Here is a 19,760-nt window from a genome sequence, read left to right as displayed (position 1 = left end):
GTCCCAATATAATACTAATCCCATGTGAATAGAGCAATCAGGGCATATCAAAAATGTTTTACTCACATAAGATTACTACACCATTCCTATCAGATCTAATATTGATGGCACAGCACTGCTTTATAATTTTAGTCTCTCCGCAAATCCAGCGTCAACCTGTGCCTTGATTGTATTCTTCCACAACCTGGCAATGACTGAACAATATGTTGCGATCTTTAACAGCATGTTTTTTGCTTGCTCGCTCTATCTGGTTCCGCGCAACTTGTGTTAGTTCAGTACTGTCATGCGCAAACCAGTGTGCGGGGCTAGAGACGTAGTCATTGATATTCTTCTTTTAAGGGCGAGTTCAACCTACAGATAGGTTCATTCCAGGACCTGCCGTTCGCTGGACCTGGTTTCAACAACAGTTGTAATTTCAGTAACAAGGGCAATAACAGTAACAACATTTACTGGATGTTCGCTTGAATATGATCCCTCTTACATTACAAAAGCACAGGTTCAAATTGATGTGTTAATTAATCACACCTTTAACATATTTTTTGACTTCCTGTTTGACACTTTTTGTGAATAAGATTAAAAATTGATCCTTTAGGAAAACAATTCATTGCCAATTCATAAGTAATTATATTATAAGATAATTTACTTCATGATTGTGTATGGTTTCATTCATATGCCTTTACAATCTAGTTTTACCTAAGAAACAGTAAGGTTTAGAGGAGGAGCTTCAATCTTGCTTTTTTGTATGATTTTTATTGTATGAATTCATGTGAAATTGCCACCATGGACGATAGTTACATTTTCTGTGAGATTAAGTTGGCATTAGAGTATTTAAAACTAGCATTTACTATTTACCCGAAAGTATTTCAATTAAATATTTACATTAACAGTAGTACATTTATTTTTATTTTTAAAATATATTTTAATTTACACAAAAACTGTGATGTTAAATAGTGTCCCACATAACATATGCAACTTATGCATATTACAGAAAACAAAATTAAATTCTAAAAAAGTAACTTAATTGCAGTAAGTGTGACAGGAAGATAAGATTTGAATCTCATTTTTGTAAAATGTTCCTTACATAAGGAAAAATAGAGGAAAAATCTATTAGTATTTTTATATGTATAGAAATCAAGTCAAGTTTATCAACAGACCATGTTGCATGATGCAAACACTGGTCCTCAAGCTTTTTGGTATTTTTTATTAGAATATTTTAACTCTTAAATCTAAAAGATATTTGGTTAACATTTTAATTGAGTTTAAAGTATTCTGTTGGTTGTATTTTGTGCAATGGTTGTGCAGTGTTAAAAAAGACCAGCTTTGAAATGTTGTTCACATCTTCTAAAGTCTATAACCACAATGTGTATCCTTACTAGCCATCCCAGAATAATGGAATATTACTTAAACCCACCACACACTTTTTTTTCTCCATTTTTTTCTATCTCTTGATGTTTATTTAATATTTTATGCAAAAAAATATAATTTTATATATTTACTTTCACCTCCTGAGGTTGACGATCAGCATCTTTAAATAATAATTTATGCGCCCCTATTTTTGAGCATTTTATTGATCGCAAAAACAAGTTCAGAACATAAATGTTGAGGGTCTTATCTTTCAAATTATGTATAGCTTGTGATCTTTGATTGAATAATCCAGATACGATAACATAAGCCTTTTCCATTGGCCCTATGCTTGTTAAGGCACCCCTTTTCATTGGTCGCTTGTTAAGAAGTCCACTTCATTCAAGAGTTTCAGGCCTTATTTTGTACCCAATTTGGGTAAAATGCCAGCTGACATTTCCAGGTGAATCTCTGAGGCCATGCACATGTTTCACTACTTCTTCACCTCAAAGACTTTGACTTCAGGCAGAGGTTTCCTCCACCTTGATTCCCGAAGGGGAAATTTGCCACTCTGCCCTTGAGCAGAACCCATTTTCTCCCATTCTTGCTTATTCTGACGGCAGCTTTTGTGGACATAACCAATGTGCGCAATGCACAAAACACGATGCTTGCCCCAATGGAACAGACTAGATCAGACATCAGAGATGGAATCGCAAAATATAAACATCCACACACATATATTCAGTCTAAACTACCTTTCTTTAGACTTTGTTCTTTCAACCTAGCTATCTTCCTTTCAAGTCCGTGTAGTTAACCTGAGGCGGATTAAAGGTAGGGTGAGGCAGAGAAAGGAAAGATCTATATAGAATCTTGGGGGAAATACTGAGTTGTTGTTTTTTCTCCATCTCGCCTTAGAAAACTTTGAAAATGTTCCCAGTGGAGGTGAGGCACTTATGGGGCTGGGAGTGCAAAGATCTGCTGGGAGGATGGAAGCAGAGCACTGAACTAGATCAGCAAAATGTGCCGTCCATTTCCTTGTTCTTTTGTCAGCACTCCATATAAAAACATCAAATATTGAGAGCTTGCATTAACATGGGCCAGAAACTCTTGGCTGCTCCGGTGAGGGGAAAGAAAGCAAAAACAGTCAAAGGAATGGAAGATGCGTTTTCCACTCCGCCGGCGCCTTGAGTGAGCTTTGGTTTCCTCTGGGATGATTTTCTCCATCTTGAACAGTTCAAGTGTCTTTTGTATGTGAAAGACGTATTAGTGAACATTAAGGCCCAATGAAATGGTTTATTACGTTACATGATTTTTTTGTTGCCATTTTTCCGATCGTAACATTTGCATCAAAAAAACATAAATGTGATTTGCTTCTTGCTAATTGGTTGTAAGTGTAAGAACTTTACTTTATTTTAGAGGGCATTTGAAAATATGTTTAGTTCAACCATTATTTTTTCATGCAACCGTTATTTCTATAATTTTTTATGACTTTTACAAGTACACTATACACTATACATGACGTGAAAGAGTGTGGTACCATTTGATCTTTAACCAAACAATACACACTGGGTTATTTATTGATCATGAAACGTGGAAATGTCCACACAGTTACAGAGCATTCTTTCATCCGCATGAACACAGAAGAAGATATTTCGAAGAAAGTTGGTAACCTAACAGCACTGGGCCCCATTCACTTCTCATGTATGGACTCAAAACCAATGTAACGCAAAGTGGTGCCGGTTAAAAACATCCTTCAACAAATATCTTATTTTGTGTTCTACGCAAGAAAGTCATACATGTTTAAAATGACAAGAGGGTGAGTAAATGATGACAGAATTTTTATTTTGGGGTGAACTATCACTTTAAGACAATATTTAAATAAAAATTGAGCAATGTTTTGGAAAGAGCCAAAGAGCAACAAGACTTTTTTCACCCCCACAAATGGCTTACAGGGCTAGTTTACCAAAAATGGAAATTCTGTCATCATTTACTCACCCACAGTTTGTTCCAAACCTGCATACATTTCTTTGTTCTGCTGAACACAAAGGAAGATATTTGGAAGAATGTCAGTAACCGAGCAGATCTCACCCCCTCCATTGACTCCAATAGTTTTTATTTTCCATGCAAAAAAATAAAGGCGAGATCTTCCAAATATCATCCTTTGTGTCTATGATGACAGATTATTTTGGGCCCAGAACTATTACTTTAAATAGTCAGCTCTGCCCATTAAACTGTAATACCAGAATATCAGAGAATATTTAAAATATTTGTATATATATATACATTTAAGATTCCCTTGCAAATAATACTGTATGTGTAAACCTTATTACAGCTTGTATGTGCCTGTAGAATGATACCATGTTCCTAAGGTTCCTAAGACGTTCTTTCTGGAGGTGTATGATTCTACATGTATAAGTACTAATCCATAGAATCTTTCTGTTGTACAAGAACCTTAGTACCTCTATTTTTAAGCGCATACCATCAGCTTTTGACAAATGGCTACGCAACACAAAAATCTTAAATAGGCTACAGTTCCATGGTGTCCTCTAAAGCTATAAATAGACTGGGAAATCTGCTGTGGGGGAATAAGATGTCTGAGGACAGGATCATCTTATTCACGGAAAGACCAAAAATATTACAGAGTTAACGCTTTTATGGCCGAAGTGAAGGGTGTTATGCAAATGAAATGATCAGTCGCTGTTAATAACAAGACTTATGTAAGACACACATCAAACGTGTGATGCACTGGTGCGTTTTTGTGACATCACAATTAGACAAAATCTCAATTAGCGTGTCAATCTTGTTGTGTCTAATGATCGTTTGTTATATACACGCTAAAAAATTCTGTAAGATATGCACAATACACTGTATTAATATTAAGGAATTTTCCGTATTCGTTTTTTACAGTTGTTTAACCAGATTTTTACGTCTTGCACTGCATTAAATTACATTTTAGCAGTAATGGAAATGTCCGTAAAATAAAGAGATTTTTTTTTAACAGTGTACTGTACAATTAATAAATATGATACCTTCAGTGAAAAGGTGATTTTGGTTTTAATCAATTGTGTTATGTTTATGTATTTTGACTGCTGATGTACACTGAACAAAAACTTGCTAGCATTCAAGATCTGTGAGATATCAACCATACATTAGAGATTCCCATTTCATTAAATGATCAGAGCAGCTAATGCCAAGACAGCAAATACTGTGACAAAGTAATTCTGAGTTTTTTATTGGAAATTATGTGCATTTAAGATCCTCAGATATATGCATGCACACACAGACACATATGTACACACTGTAAAGTACCGTTCAGTCAGGGATGAACAGAGAAGATGAGAAATGTGTCTAATAAAATATTAAGACTTAGCACTCTTTTATCCTTACCATATGACCATTGCTGCACTGGTGAATCTATTTCTCTCTCTCTAGGTCCCTTCCTCTTATACACGTATTTGCTCATTTTATTCGCCATCCACCAGCAACCTTCCAAAACGTCTGCCAATCGCTTCACGTGAAACATGATTGCCTTGAATGAGATTAATGATTGGCTCAAATTATCACTAGTAATTCCAATGCAATTTCTTTGTCTGTTTCAAACAAACACACATTCCCTTGTGGTCTGCACATAGCCAGACACACGTCATTGTCTTTATAACACAGATGAGCAGCACAATGTTTCATCAGATGCTTCAACACTGGTTCTGGCACAAATATCCTGTGGATAGACTGTGATTTAGTGTTTTTTATATCGCTCTGGCATGTAACCCATGTCTGAGACGCGCTATGGCACAGTGTAGAGAGAGAAACTAGCTGGAATGTAATCACAGCTAACATCTCGCCTGCTTTCTCTAGAGGACGGTAGAGGAGATGTGAGCCATTTTGTTGACTGAGGCACACACGTCTTTGTCATCACTTGGCTCCAACTCCCTACAGCTCTGGCAACAGATACTTGACCGTGTTTTCTTAACCAACACCACCCTCTATTGGTGTGATGGCTTATACTGCAACTGGTTGTTGATTTTCTTAAAACAAACAAAACATCATGAAAACAATATTCTAGTTTTTGTCATATTCTTCAGTGGACTATATAATAATTGCCCATCATTGTGAGCAGAAAATGTGTGCATTTTAATGTGTACGGATACGCTAAGCAGTATAAGATACTTCTTCACTCCCAGCACTGACATGCTGTGACTGTAGGTTTTTGGGTCATTTGGTAAAATAAAACAAAATTAAATAAAACAAAATTAAAAAATTAAATTAAATAATACAATTAAATTAAAAATGAATTAAAATAAAATGATTTGTTTGATCATTGTATGGCCATTTATGTTGTTGTATGGCCAGCTTTTGTGCTCTAATAACAAGTCTGAATTGTTTTGTAAACTATGACATGGGGTGTTGTGGGTGGTTGCTAGGGAGTTTTTATGCAGTTGCTATGGTGCTCTTGCTACATATTGGTTGCTGGGGTGTTCTTCTGTATTTTGGCTCAAGTAACAACAAGCCACCTTTGATATTGGACTCTAAATAAGGCTCAGCTCCATCTTTCAGTGTAAGTCTAAAGGATTTGTCTCTTTTTATCGTTCACTAGACAATCAGACTGCACACATAAAATAAACAAGACACATTTCATCAAGAAGCTACCATGATTTAAAATATCATAACAAATGGCGGGCGAGAGACACAAAATATTTATTAGCTTCATGGGTTTGGTGCAAAGTATGGGTGAAAAGAATAGTGATGGTCTCTTCAAAGAGAAAAGGAATGAGAAAAATCCATACATGGAGGAAGCCAAGCATCTCTCTCTAATGATCCCCAAACCGGCCTTTGTTTCAGTTTCCATCTACTGTACATTATGCTTTTTGCAGATGCTTATATTCAATTGTGTATTCAAAAGTGACTTACAATGCATTTTATGAACACCTGCTTCCCTTAACGAAACAAAATTATATTGTGATTTACTTGAAAGTGTCGTAATTCACAATTTTGAAAAATGTGAAATGAGTGTGGCCAATCATCTTTTCCAGACGTGTATATGATTACATGAGGAATTCTGAATTTCCATTTTAAACTGTATTTCCATTACAAATCTGAATCATGTACATTTACATACGGGACGCTCGGACACAACAGGTACAGGTCATGTCAAGGGAGAGCATGAATGCACGCACTGACTTTTGTCTTTCACTGTGTGCTGAAGTTTGGGAAATGTTACAGACTAGCTTCATACAAATATCCAAAAATTTAGTTCTGCAGTTTTGCAGGGACATGACTCAACTTTATTTATATAGCGCTTTTTACAATTTCCATTGTTACAAAGCAGCTGTATATGAGATATATTGGTAACACTTTATAATAACTGCACGCTATGAATCATTAGTTAAGCATCAGTACATAGTTAATTAATCATTTATGAAGCATTGGCCCCACATTAATAGACATTCGTAAGCAGTTTATAAATACAGCTATAAATGCTTTGTTCTTGATTTATAAGCATGTATAAAATATGCTTAATAATCAAAGTTTCATACTTTATTATGGATGAATTCATCATTTCTAAATTAAAAATTACATTACTTACAAACCAGTTAGTTTGGAGTTGTCAGTGGTTCATGAGATCATTTAGAAAGTGTAAGTAAATGATAAATAAACTCTTTGAATGCACATTTATACATCTTATTATTCTGACATATAGTAACAGTTACTTAATTTGTTAATAAATCTTTTTTAACACACATTCCAGATGTAATTCATGATTGATTAAGGTAGTTATAAAACATTTACTAGTTGTTAGAGAACTATTTTTGTGAGCTCATCTAAAGTGAGGACTATGTATGCCTTGTAAAGCATTTACAAATGAGAGTTGCATATCACTTCACAGTTTATTTTTCATTTTATATCAATTCATTTAATGTTAATTTATACGTTCGGTTGTACAATTTTAATTTTGCAGAGGTTTATTTTTTATTTTATATTAAATCATCTTATATTCATTAATATGTACAGCTGTACAGTTTAATTTCTTTGGCATCTTGAAATAAATATTTCTATGTTCTGTATCCCTCTGTGTTGTGTTTTTCCTATTTCTGTTTAGAAGATAACTGAGCCTTTAACTCTCATTTGTAAATGCTTTACAAGGCATACATAGTACTCACTTTAGATGAGCTCACAAAAATAGTTAACTGACAACTAGTAAATGTTTTATAACTATCTTAATCATGAATTACAGCAGGAATGTGTGTTAAAAAGCATTTATTAACACATTAAGTAACTGTTACTATATGTCAGAATAATAAGATGTATAAATGTGCATTCAGAGAGTTTATTAATCATTTACTTACACTTTTTTAAATGATCTCATGAACCAGTGACAACTCCTAACTAACTTGTTTGTAAGTAATGTAATCCTTAATTTAGAAATGATGAATTCATCCTTAATACAGTATGAAAATTTGATTATTAAGCATATTATATACAGGCTTATAAATCAAGAACAAAGCATTTATAGCTGTATTTATAAACTGCTTACTAATGTCTATTAATATGGGGCTAATGCTTCATAAACGATGAATTAACTATGTACTGATGCTTAACTTATGATTCATAGCGTGCAGTTATTATAAAGTGTTACCGATATATTGACTATAAGCAAAACAACTAAAGGCATATACCTGTAAAAACAAGAAAAAGTGGAAAACACAGAAGACAGACATTCCCACATACAAACGCTCCCCACACACAATATGCAGACATACTTACACACATAGACATAGACAAACACACACAGACAAGCACGCGGACACACACACACAAAGACACACGCACAGTGAAAGCACACATTTAAGATAAAGGAAACACAGGTTAAATATTAAGTGGACTATACATTTCTATATGCAATATTAATTATGTAAAAGTTCAGAATTCTAAAGCAGCCCCCCAGCCACACAAATAGTGCAAAACAGTATGCAAACAGTAGCGAGGAACCCAAAACTCCAATAGAGAAAAAAACCTCAGAAGAACCCTGGCCCAACCAGGGGATTTCAGTTCCCATCTGGCAAAAGCTGCTGCCTCTGCACAAGCTCAACAGTGCTTGCAGGACAAGGCTAAATAAAAAATAAATACACTTACTAATAAAGTAAATTATAGATTCTCATTAGTAATCTAATAGCATTTGAAATTTTGTTGGGAAGTCGTGTCAAGTAGCTACGTCCTTAATCCAGCTCTATCATCTCAGTTCTTCTCAGGTCACCGCTTCCCATTCTCAGCACTGCCATCAAGTCTGTGCATGAACTGCATCCTGCGGGAACGTTGGAACGATGAGACAAGACTAGCTGAGAGTAGAGTACTGCTCTGCACTCATTGTTGCAACTGGTTCATTAGTTGTTGTTAGAAGTGTTCCTGGTTCTGGTTGATCTAACTAATGCAGCCTAAACCCTCAGAGGATTTATATTATGGAAGTGTAGTGTATGCAAGATTTAAAAGATGCATCTTAAGTCTAGATTTAAACTGACAGAGTCAGACTGCCTCCTGGACAGTGCAGGGAAGACTATTCCAAAGTTTTGGCGCTAGATAGGAAAAGGATCTGCCACCTGTACTGGATTTTGAAATTCTAGGTATTACCAACTGACAGGATGCCTGAGAGCGTAATGCACATGGAGGACTGAAATGCAATAGAAGTTTGTTCAAATACTGAGGAGCTAAATCATGTAGGGCTTTATGAATAATAAGCAAGATCTTAAAATAATGCAATCCTTTATAGGTAACGAGTTCAAGGTTGACAGAACCAGGCTAATATGCTCATACGTTTTTGTACGTGTAAGAACTCAAGCTGCCGTGTTTTGGACAAGAATTAAATTTTGAGGAAATATAAAGTTGAGTATCATCAGCATAACAGTGAAAGCTAATTCCTTGTAGCTTTATTATATCTCCTAGAGGTAGCATGTATAATGCGAAAAGCAGAGGCCGTAAGACTGACCCCTGTGGACTTCTGGTTGCATTGTTATAATTTATTCTCGAAATGTCTTCACTCTGCTGAAGGATTTTAACGTCGTCCACATTTATACCGTAAAACAGTATTAAATCTAAAGTATGATTATGAAGGTGAGTGGGTCCTGACACGCCCATGGAGTTTAGAGTGTCTTTGAAGGTTATTCCTAAGACATCTGTATCATACAAACAAGATGGACTAGTTATTAAACACTGTTTTGAATGCTGGTGTTCTCATATCTCAGTTTCCAATGTCAAAATATGTATATATATATATAAATATATATACAGTATATACTGCATTCTGGTAACCAGCCGTGCTTTTCCTTCAACTTGGTGGAAGAACCTCCTTTAGGTAGGGCCACTTGAGAAATGTGTGGGATCTAACAAGATCATTCATTTGACATTGATCCATTCTGTGGTTAGTTTTTGGCCTCATGACAAACCTTTCAAACAGTGCCAAAAGAATATCTAAAGTGACCTCGTGGTGGCGGTTTTCCGAACACATACCACACTGAGACATGTGTCTGCTTGCTGCGTTCAACACAATTCACATGTTCTTCTTTTTTGCCAATGCCGATCTGTCAAGAAAAACTACATTCAATGATCTGACATATTCACTTTGATCACACCTAAGGCTTATGGCTGCTAATACCATTACGAGAGAAAATCTTCAACACAAATTATGCTCATATGTTTATCCGTAAAAATGGTTCTAAATGTCTTCTGTTTATTCACGAATATGTTGCTTTTGTATAAAGATTTTGTGCCATCTGACACTTGAAAAGCATCGGTATGTGGCTCAAGGAGAATGTCTCGTATGTTTCATTGAACTAAGGATAACCTTGGCCGGGTGGTCTTGAGCGCATTTCCATAGCAACCAGAATGAAAAATGCTCTTTCTGAAATAAACGCTGCTGCCGGTTATTCAGTTTGCCTCATGTGTTCTGTTCCCTGCAACAGGTAGTGCGTACATTGAGGTAGGTATGAGGGGAAGAAGGGAGGTTATTGCCAGAAGAAAGATGCTAAATATACTCATTCTTTTTCTTGTTGGGTCAAGAAATTGTTTTTGGTGTCAGTCAACAACACGTTTTTCAGACACGTCCTTCAAATGCTAACTGTAGTGTAACGCTAGTCTAATAGTTGGTCGATTACAACTCCCATGCCTTTTTCTTTCAAAGAGTTGTTTGGTGATAAGACCTGCTATTCACTATATCAACAAAATATGTCATGTTTGTGCCGTTTGTGTGTGAACGTGCACTAGTTCAAACAGGTCTCGGTTGCTGTTACCATGTTTGATGATTAATCTTGTGACTTTTCTTTAATCGCTACTCACAATGCAAATACATGTGCTGCCTGTTTGGGTGTGAGCTGTTTGACGTTTATTTCGATAAGAGTTTATTGTTCCGTTTTTTAGTTCATACACAGTTGATATTGAATCATTTGGCTTTCTTTCGGTTGATACTCAATTCGGTTCTGTCACAATTGATATTGAATCATCAAGGCCTGTTTTGGTTGGTCTTAAATCATCTTAACTCCTTTTTGGTCCATATTGGTTCCTATTCATTTTGCTCTTATACTTTTGATACTGATTAAATTAGGTCTGTTTTGGTTGCACCTAATTCATTTTGGTCTGTCAGGGTTTGTACTGAATCACTTAGGCGTGTTTTGATTGGTCCTTGTTCATTTTTCTGATTCATTTCATTTGGTTCATTCCTCCACACTTGATACTGAATCAGTTTCGGTCTGTTTGGTTGGTTCTGTTTCATTTTGATCTGTCATTGTTAATATTATGTGGATCTGTCACGTGATACTGAATCATTTATGTCTGTTTTGTTGGTTGATTTGTTTCGGTACGACACGTTTGATTCCTTTTAGTTGAATTTGATTTATTTTCCGTCTATCACACTTGATGCTGCACTATTTGTCTTTTTTTGGGTTGGTTGTGATTAATTTGGGTCTTTCACACTTTATACTAAATCATTTCAGTCACTTTATTTTACTCAGTTGGGTCCACAGTTTGGTCCGCAACTTGTTTTGGTTCATTTTAGTCTGTCACACTTTATATTAAATCATGTAGGCCTGTCACACTTGAAACTGAATCATTTAAGTCAGTTTTGGTTCATTCTCATTTTGGTCATTCACTACTGAATCGACTAGATCTGTTTCGGTTGATTCTGACTCATTGTGGTCATTGAATCATTTACAGTGGGTCTGCTTTGGTTAATAATTAATATTCTATGTCAGTCCTAGTTGAGTGAATAATTTAAATCATTGTTCCGGTTGAGATAAACATAATCAATGTGACTGTTTACACCAATTTACAACTACATGAAACTCTAGTTCATGTTTAGTTTATGAAACTGACTAATGTCAGTGGTCCTGTTGGCTTTCCAGCTAATTTGTGACACATCACTTTGATACACTTTTACACTTTTGTCACAGTATCTCACAATTGTTGATATGTTTGTTACAGAGTGTATTGATTTTAATTTTGGTCATTGAAGATTAGTAATTCTGTAAAAATGTAAAAACTGCCTAAAATTTATAGTAAATTGAATGTAAAATATTAATTATTACGTGAATTTGATGATAAATTGTTATGTTAACTAATATTTTAATATATGTAAATTTAATTGTTTAAAAAACTTAAGGCGGCCGGGTAACTCAATTTTTTAAGTTAAAACAACAAATAATTTTTAAAGTGCATTATTCCTAAAAAGTCAAGTTTCAACAAAGCCGTTAAGTTAGGAAAGCGCTTAGTTCTATTTCTAAGGGTACTTTTTCTCAGAGAGGGTTTGTTGCACTTGGCTTCAGGTCAATATGATTATGGGTTTCAAGAATTCTAAGATATGGGCGTTGAGATATTACAAATTAAACACGTGTTGATTCGTCAGTTAGAGGGTGTTTACTTTTTGGGATTGAAGAGATAAGTTACGCTTATGAAAAAACCCTCTTTGTTAGTTTGAGAACCGTTTGCACATATCTCACTCAAATTTTTTGCGGGTTCAAGTCAGATTTTCAAAAATGTTTTCGCTTTTTGTTCTTTTGCTTACTTTTATAGGTAAGTAACTACAATTTGACCTTGTGACTAAAACTATTGTAACGCTTGAATGAATTCTGCTTGCCACTGTGATATTTATAGACGTGATATTTCCTGACTGTGTTAAAAAATAAATTATAAAATATCTGGTCCTTGATTTATGGCTTCTTGGGGCTTATTGCATTATTTTGTGGTCAGTTTAGCTCCGCGCCATTGTATTTTCATACACTGTAGAAAATGTTTAGACCTCTCCACCTCAAAATGTTTAATTAACTTGTTGCATCTTGATTTTTTAACTGGCTTAGTTCAAGTTTTGTTAAGTGCCTATTGAGAGGACTGTTGCCGCAAGTGATGAATTTATTAAACCTCTGCTGAGCCAAATGAGAATTTTAGAGGACTAGAAAACTGGGCTCTGAATTTTTATTTCAGCATAATAATATTTTCAATGATTCAAATGGCTTACTTAATGAATAGAAATGCTTAAGTTTCAATTCTATTGTAGACTCCACACACTCCATCACTGTAAAGGTCCCTAAGAATTTCATCAATGTGACCGTGGGTGAAACCATCTATCTACAGTGCACCTTCGCTACCAATCAGCCCACCACCAACCTCCTCGTGCAGTGGACCTTCTACAGCAGATCCTCCATCAGTCCTCAACAGGTTTGTTTTTTGTTATGACCTGTGAGCATTTCTGTGATGATTTTTTTGTATTCACCCAGATTCCATAAATGCCAACCCCACCGTTGGTACATCAATGTTCTTTTAATACATTTATAAAAACTCTTCCTTGCAAGAATTAATGTACAGAAATAAGCCTTTGGTGATCTTTAGAGTTCCTCACAATACTTCTCTGTTTCATATTCAGGAACTCCTGCAGTGCATTAAAATAAAATCGATTTCTGATTCAGAGCCATTATTAATTGTGATATTGCACCCCATTATGAATATAAAACTGTAATTAATGCCTAATTGAGATTCAGTGAACCGCTTTCAGATGTCACTTAGATTCATTGTGATTCATGGAATCCAATGCAAATGTTTCGAGCGGCCAGGATATGCCCAGAGGCTTATTATATGTGAATCATTGTCTTTAACTTTGCTATTTTTCAATAGGTCTCATGTTGACTTATATAGGCCTATACAGTATTTAATAGTGCATGTACATTTCGGTGTATCAAGCATTATTTGCCTCTGCAATCTTATATACGCCCTAGATGGTCAACACAATGTCCGTAAGAGCACTACTACCCATGGCTTCATGTATTTGCATGCATAATATATATACAATTTTGATATGTTTAGTATATTATCGTCGGTCACCAATTCTCACATTAAAAACCTAAAGTTTTTAAAAATTTCATTGTGCAACATAAACATTAAATCGCCATCATAGAAAATACAAGTATATTTGTATATATCATCTGAAATGGATTCTTGTAGAGGTAAGAAAAAAAATATGTTTTTTGATAAAAATGCTTCTTTTACAAATAACTTACCCTTACTATAAAATATATGGGAATATAGTGAAAATATAATACATATTACATAAATAATTTCCATTTATTAGAACTGCTTATATGGACGTGCTCATGCAGTATTTTTCACTATATGAAAACGGCAACTCCTTTTATATTATTCAATATATATATTTATTACGTTTTGTTGGAATTAAATGTGATAAATACAAACCATTATGTGATTTGTTGTGATTAAATATATTCATTTACTCATAGTTTTTATCACATTGCAATGTAGGTATATTTCTATCAGGCTGGAACTGCATACATCAGTCCTCAGTTTAAGGGCAGACTGACTATGCTTAATCAAGTCAACACAACTATGAACGCCTCAATCTCCATCAGCAACATGCAGGCCGCTGATTCTGGATCATACACCTGTGAAGCTCACAACATCCCTGACATCGAAGGCATCACTTCTGCTTCTGTCCTGGTCAAAGTGCTTGGTAACACATCAACATTCTCTACACACATGATCCTGAACAATAATTGTCAATCATATTAAACCTAAAGGGACAGTTCACCCAAAACTGAAAATATCCTCAGATTGTTCCAAACCTGTATAAATGTCTTTGTTCTGCTAAACACAAAGGAAGATATTTGGAAAAATTTCAAGATTGTGGGCAATGAAAAAGATGTATGTCTGTAATAATAACACGGTGAAATATTTTGAAACCTATTTTTTATATTTGAAATGTAAAAAAATATAAAAACAAAATCACTTTTCTACATTTATTTGAAAATAATAATAAAACATGCCAAAATGCTTTACTAAACAGACCACCTAGACATTTTAACTGTATGCAACATAAAACCGGAGAATGTATTTTGTAGCGTAAAAAATATATTCTAATTGTATAAACTTCATGTTAAGGCATTTTAATTTGTTCATCACAACAACAAAAATAATAATTTATAATTTCATTTTTAACATGTTTTTCAATAGCTTGACATCTTGTATTTTTAATGGTATATTCAGCAATATCAGAGGACTAAAAATGTACATCACTTTTTTTTAAGACTAATGATGATGGGGTGAATACAGCTTACAGTACTGCAGATGGTCAGCTCAGGTTAAGGTTAACATTCACACTCTCGTAGATGTGCTTTAACCTAATTTAATCTGTTTGTTGTGGAACCTGTAAGACTCTTTTTTTTAAATGTACCTTCATAAGAAACAGATTTGTTTCTTGAATACTGTCTGTAGCTCTTGCTCATTTACCCAGTTACCAGGACAACCACACTCGCCCTAGTAACTGGTGAAGGTTATTCGTAAATTCTTTCTTAAATGTGAATGTAAAGTCCACACTAGATGCTTAGTAACTACTAGCTAGTTTGTAACTAAATCTGTGTTATTTGTTTGTACCATTTGGTCTCCAGGCAGAACGTAGCCTGTAGTTCGTAAGCGACGTTTACCTATACTAGTCCAATAGCAGCATTTAAATTTGTGTAGAAATGTTGTAAATAAAAAAAAATCTTGATTGAAACTTTTTTTACCACACATAATAACGGTAAAAAAAGTATGAATTTTTTACTATTAATTATTAAAACTATTAAGTTTTTGCTCTGCAGTGATAGCTGCACCCTACATGTAGGTCGCTTTGGATAAAAGCGTCTGCCAAATGAATACAAATTTAAATGTAAAAATGTAGATAACCCACAATTCTTTGCGTAGGAAAAATGTCTATTAATTGAAAAAAACTGCATCAGCTGCACATTCAATTAAATACGTTTTTTTATCTTAGCAGGCACAAGTAGAAAATAGTTTAAATATATTTTTTTCCTTTTAAAACAGTAAGGAAAATTGTTTTATATTTTTTTAACTCTTTTGGCATTGTTTAGGGTAGAAAGTAATCAACTTTTACCTCTTAAAATAATGTAGAAATAATTTTAATTAATTTGACAGGTGTGGAGTAAAAACCTGTTGTCATAGCAATGTGGTTCTTCCTGTTTCCTTTTCTGCCAGTATGTCTTACGAAGGACGTCTCGTTTAATTCTAAGTTGAGAATCCTCCGTATACCGCATCCTTTAAGGATGATACCTCTGTAGGACACAAGGACGCAGCCTTACGAAACGAATCACAGCTTATGTGAGTGTCGTAACTCTATTTTTCAATGGCTCTGCTAGTAACCACACTGGTTACCATGGGAACTACTGCCGACTAGTCTCTTCATTCTCCATGTCAATAATTAGAGCAGAAGGGAAAGACGGGTTACATGCAATTCTACAGAAAGGAGTTTTCATTTCTATATAACGTATAAATGCTCTGTTTCAAAACTTCACTAGCTTCCTCAGTGTGTAAAAGAAGATGCTGCCTTCTAAGATATTTTAAGATGAGGTGTAGTCAGATTTTAGGGCAACATTGTGTGTCATGAATCAGACAGGGAGAACCCAGGTGCTGACAGCAAGTTGAGACCAAGACTTTAATAAAACGAAAACCCACGATGGGTGCAAACAGCAAAAAACTAAACACTGGAAACAAACACTTCCCACGAGGGGGAAAAACCAATGAAAACCAAACAACACAAATAAACAGTCCAATTCAATAGAAGGCAAGACATGAACAGGGTAACTCGAGTCTGGGGAATAATTCCACACGAACTTTGCACAATGCGCGCAAAAAGAACAGCCACAAGACAGAAAACATGAGGAGATTAAATAGGACGGGAACAGGTGCAGGACATAAAATCATTACATAATCAATAATGAGAAAACGAGAGAGCCGGGAGAAAGACAAGACCGGAGAGAGCACATGGCACGCCAAAACAAACAATAGGCTTGTTTGAGTTGACCCATACTAGCCTGCCACTGACTGGCGAGATCAGCCGATTGCAGGGGGGGAGGAGTAACAAGACGGCTGATAAGTCAGACACTTCGTGCTTCCTGTAGGGAGCTGAACCTACAGCAGAACATGGGATATTCATTTCTTTATCAATGATTAAGTGAATATGATAGGAATACCTATATTGCATTAAGATCAGTACAATAAATATAAAATGTGATACAAAAATCCAATTTGTGAGTATAATCGTAACCGAGTGTGTAAGAATAGACACGCAAAACATGTCACATATACACGTGAACATTCTGCCAATGAAAATAAAGTGTGTCGACATCAAGGCTTTCGCAGCCAATTTTGAGCAACTGCAGCACCTTACCTTGGCGGCTGGTCTCGTTTTGGTCTCGCGGTACTTTAATGGCACATGTGATGTGCAGCGATGATCAAATTCAGACATATTGTCTAACCAGAATGCACTGCGGTTGTCATGCGGCTGCAGATTCTTGTGGCGCCCCATGAAGTCGAACGACCCTAATGCCATGACTCTCTCCACACTTGACACGTGGGTACTGCCACAATCCTGACACAAGACTAGAAAACCTGAACAAGGGAGCAGGATCGTGATAAGTGTGTGTGTGTGCGTGTGTGTGTGCATCTCTTGCAATGCTGCATATTCAACAACAAAGTCGTACTCATTATATTATATTTAATAAAATAACAATTGCACTACTATACTGTTTTTTAAATAAGAAAACATAAGAAAAGGTTTGGAAAGTATGATTCAAGGTGATGTACTGTACATCTATGTTTTCTATTACTAATTTTTCTGCCAACACAAAAATCAATTACAGACAATTTGAATTGAAGGGCTATTTCACCCAACAATTTAAATTCTGTTATCATTACTTACCCTCTTTTTATTTCCAACCTGAATGAGTTTCATTCTTCTGCAGAACACAAACATGTTTGTAGAATGTTAGCAGCCAAACAATGGCTGTGCCGTTAACTTCCATTGCAGAAAAAACAATGCAAATGAATGGGTACCGGCATTGTGTGGTTACCAACAATCTTCAAAATATCTTCTTTGGTGTTCTTCAGAAGAAAGAAACTTACACAGATTTGAAATGACCATAGGGTGAGTAAATGATCATTTTTTGTGTGAACTATGCCTTTATAAATGAATTAGAGTAGTCTTCTATGTTCTTTGTGTAAGACCAGTTGTTTGTGCACCGTATATGTTTGGTACCTATACCCTATCAATCCGGTTACTTTTTGGGTCATTTTCATATTTTTAGTATCACGGTATGATGACTTTGTCTTCTTTTAAAGAAAAACCATCTGTTCCTTATTGTGCTGTCCACGGCACTGTGGAGATGGGTCATTTGGTCACCCTCACATGTCACTCTGAGAAAGGAAGTCCAAGCCCTAACTACACCTGGACTAAACTCCAGCAGGGCAGGAGCAGCAGAGTGCTTGGCCAAACAGGTGTATCTTTACTGCAGTACAAAACCAATTACATTTAAACCCTATGCTGAGAAATGCGGAATTTACTGTTTTAATGTGTGTATGTGTGTGTTTTGTTCTCTGTTCTAGATGTGACAACAGGGTTCATGTACATCAGAAACATCTCTGAATTTGAGTTTGGCGAATATCAGTGTAACGCATCCAACGTTGTGGGTTTCGCAACTTGCAGTATTGTGCTGCACACAGGTATTTACTTATGGCCTACACTACTAGCATTGTAGTCTATACTAACAGCAGTGATTCAGATTTAAATGTACGTTAGCTATACTTTATACTGATCATTAAAATGTGTGTTTGCTCAGAGCTGAATGGAGGAGCAATCGCTGGGGTGGTTATTGGGGCAATTCTGGGAGCCGTTTTAATCTTCCTGCTGGTTTGGTTCATCACACACCAGCTGAAGAAAAAGAAGCACAAAGTATCCAAAGAGTCAGTATTACACCACCAGACACATGATCCCTTCATTTCTGCCTGCTGTCATAATAAGTATTTCTTTACTTGTCATGATCGTCAATATTTTATTTGTCGTGTAACAAAATATATATATATCTTTTGTCAGGAATAAACAACAGAGTGTAAAGTCAGTGGAATATGTGGTTGTTCCAGCTAAGCCAATTGAGGACCATGGAGAAGAGGAAGCCTAACATCCATTCATTTATGGTTAAAAATGCCTGATGTTGGTGATCCTGTTTTTAGCAAAGATGTCTTTGATGTTATTAATTAATAATAAAAATAAGATGTTCCCCAAGGTTTTCTGAACACTCCCCCTCACCACCAGAAAAAATACATCTGATATACAGTGAATACAAGTAAATTCACATTGTTTTATTAACACAATGTTTTTGTGAGAAAACATTTTTATATTTCTGCATATCAGTAAATATAAGGATGAGATAGAGCAAAATATTTCAACATTAAAAAAGTACACGTTTTACCTTCAAGGGACAATAGTAATGATATTAATAATGTTTTACTACTTCCTTTGAAGTTTTCTTTCGAAGTATTGCATGTCGCATGTCGAAAGCTTGGATGTCAAAATGAACTGTTCAGGAAATGAAAAAAACTGTACTTTTGAAATGATTAAATAATGTGTTTTCCAATTTGAGAAGGACTTTTTAAAAACGTTTTATTGATTAGTTTTTTGCAAAGGCTAGTGGCAAACATAAAGGGTGACCAATAATAAGAATTTAGGGGGAAAAAAAACACAAAATGTGGATTTTTTTTGAAGGACAGCAACAATTTGTGTGATTTAAATAGCTTAAATAAAATGTGTAAATGGACACACTTGACTAAAATACCTTAAAGTTTCCTTAAACCTAAATAAATATTTCTTAAAGCTTAAACTTAACTGCTTGAAATTAATTTTGTGTCCATTTCTTTTTTTTTAAGTCAAGACAGATGTAAAGTGAATGAATAGCAATTTTTTTGATGGTTTTAGTATGAAATAAGGAAATTGGGGATAAAGAATCGCTGAATGTGTTAGTAGGGTGTTAAGGATATTTTTTTATGTGCTGTACTTTTTTTTGCTGTGTTCATTTTTCTCTTAACATTTATTTTGATTAGATTCA

General features: G+C 35.1%; 1 protein-coding gene across 1 annotated transcript; it reads left to right on the top strand.

The window, feature by feature from the left end:
• Window positions 1–12,294: 12,294 nt before the first annotated feature.
• Window positions 12,295–19,760, top strand: LOC130407422 (V-set and immunoglobulin domain-containing protein 1-like). The gene is made up of 7 exons (XM_056730219.1): window positions 12,295–12,393; window positions 12,875–13,035; window positions 14,131–14,338; window positions 18,001–18,156; window positions 18,265–18,381; window positions 18,498–18,621; window positions 18,752–19,760. Exons 1-7 carry the CDS (start codon window positions 12,357–12,359, stop codon window positions 18,834–18,836), a joined length of 888 nt encoding a protein of 295 aa, XP_056586197.1. The 5' UTR covers window positions 12,295–12,356; the 3' UTR covers window positions 18,837–19,760.

The sequence above is a fragment of the Triplophysa dalaica genome, chromosome 19 (assembly GCF_015846415.1).
Source record: "Triplophysa dalaica isolate WHDGS20190420 chromosome 19, ASM1584641v1, whole genome shotgun sequence".
Classification (NCBI taxonomy): Eukaryota; Metazoa; Chordata; class Actinopteri; order Cypriniformes; family Nemacheilidae; genus Triplophysa; species Triplophysa dalaica.
Note: the sequence above shows the minus strand (reverse complement) of the source record. Positions and strands in the feature narration are given on the sequence as shown.

Coding starts and splice junctions, on each gene's coding strand:
- LOC130407422 (XM_056730219.1), top strand. CDS start 12,357: ATGTTTTCGCTTTTTGTTCTTTTGCTTACTTTTATAG. Junction 14,339..18,000: donor TGTCCTGGTCAAAGTGCTTG/GTAACACATCAA, acceptor CTTCTTTTAAAG/AAAAACCATCTGTTCCTTAT. Junction 18,622..18,751: donor AAGCACAAAGTATCCAAAGA/GTCAGTATTACA, acceptor ATCTTTTGTCAG/GAATAAACAACAGAGTGTAA.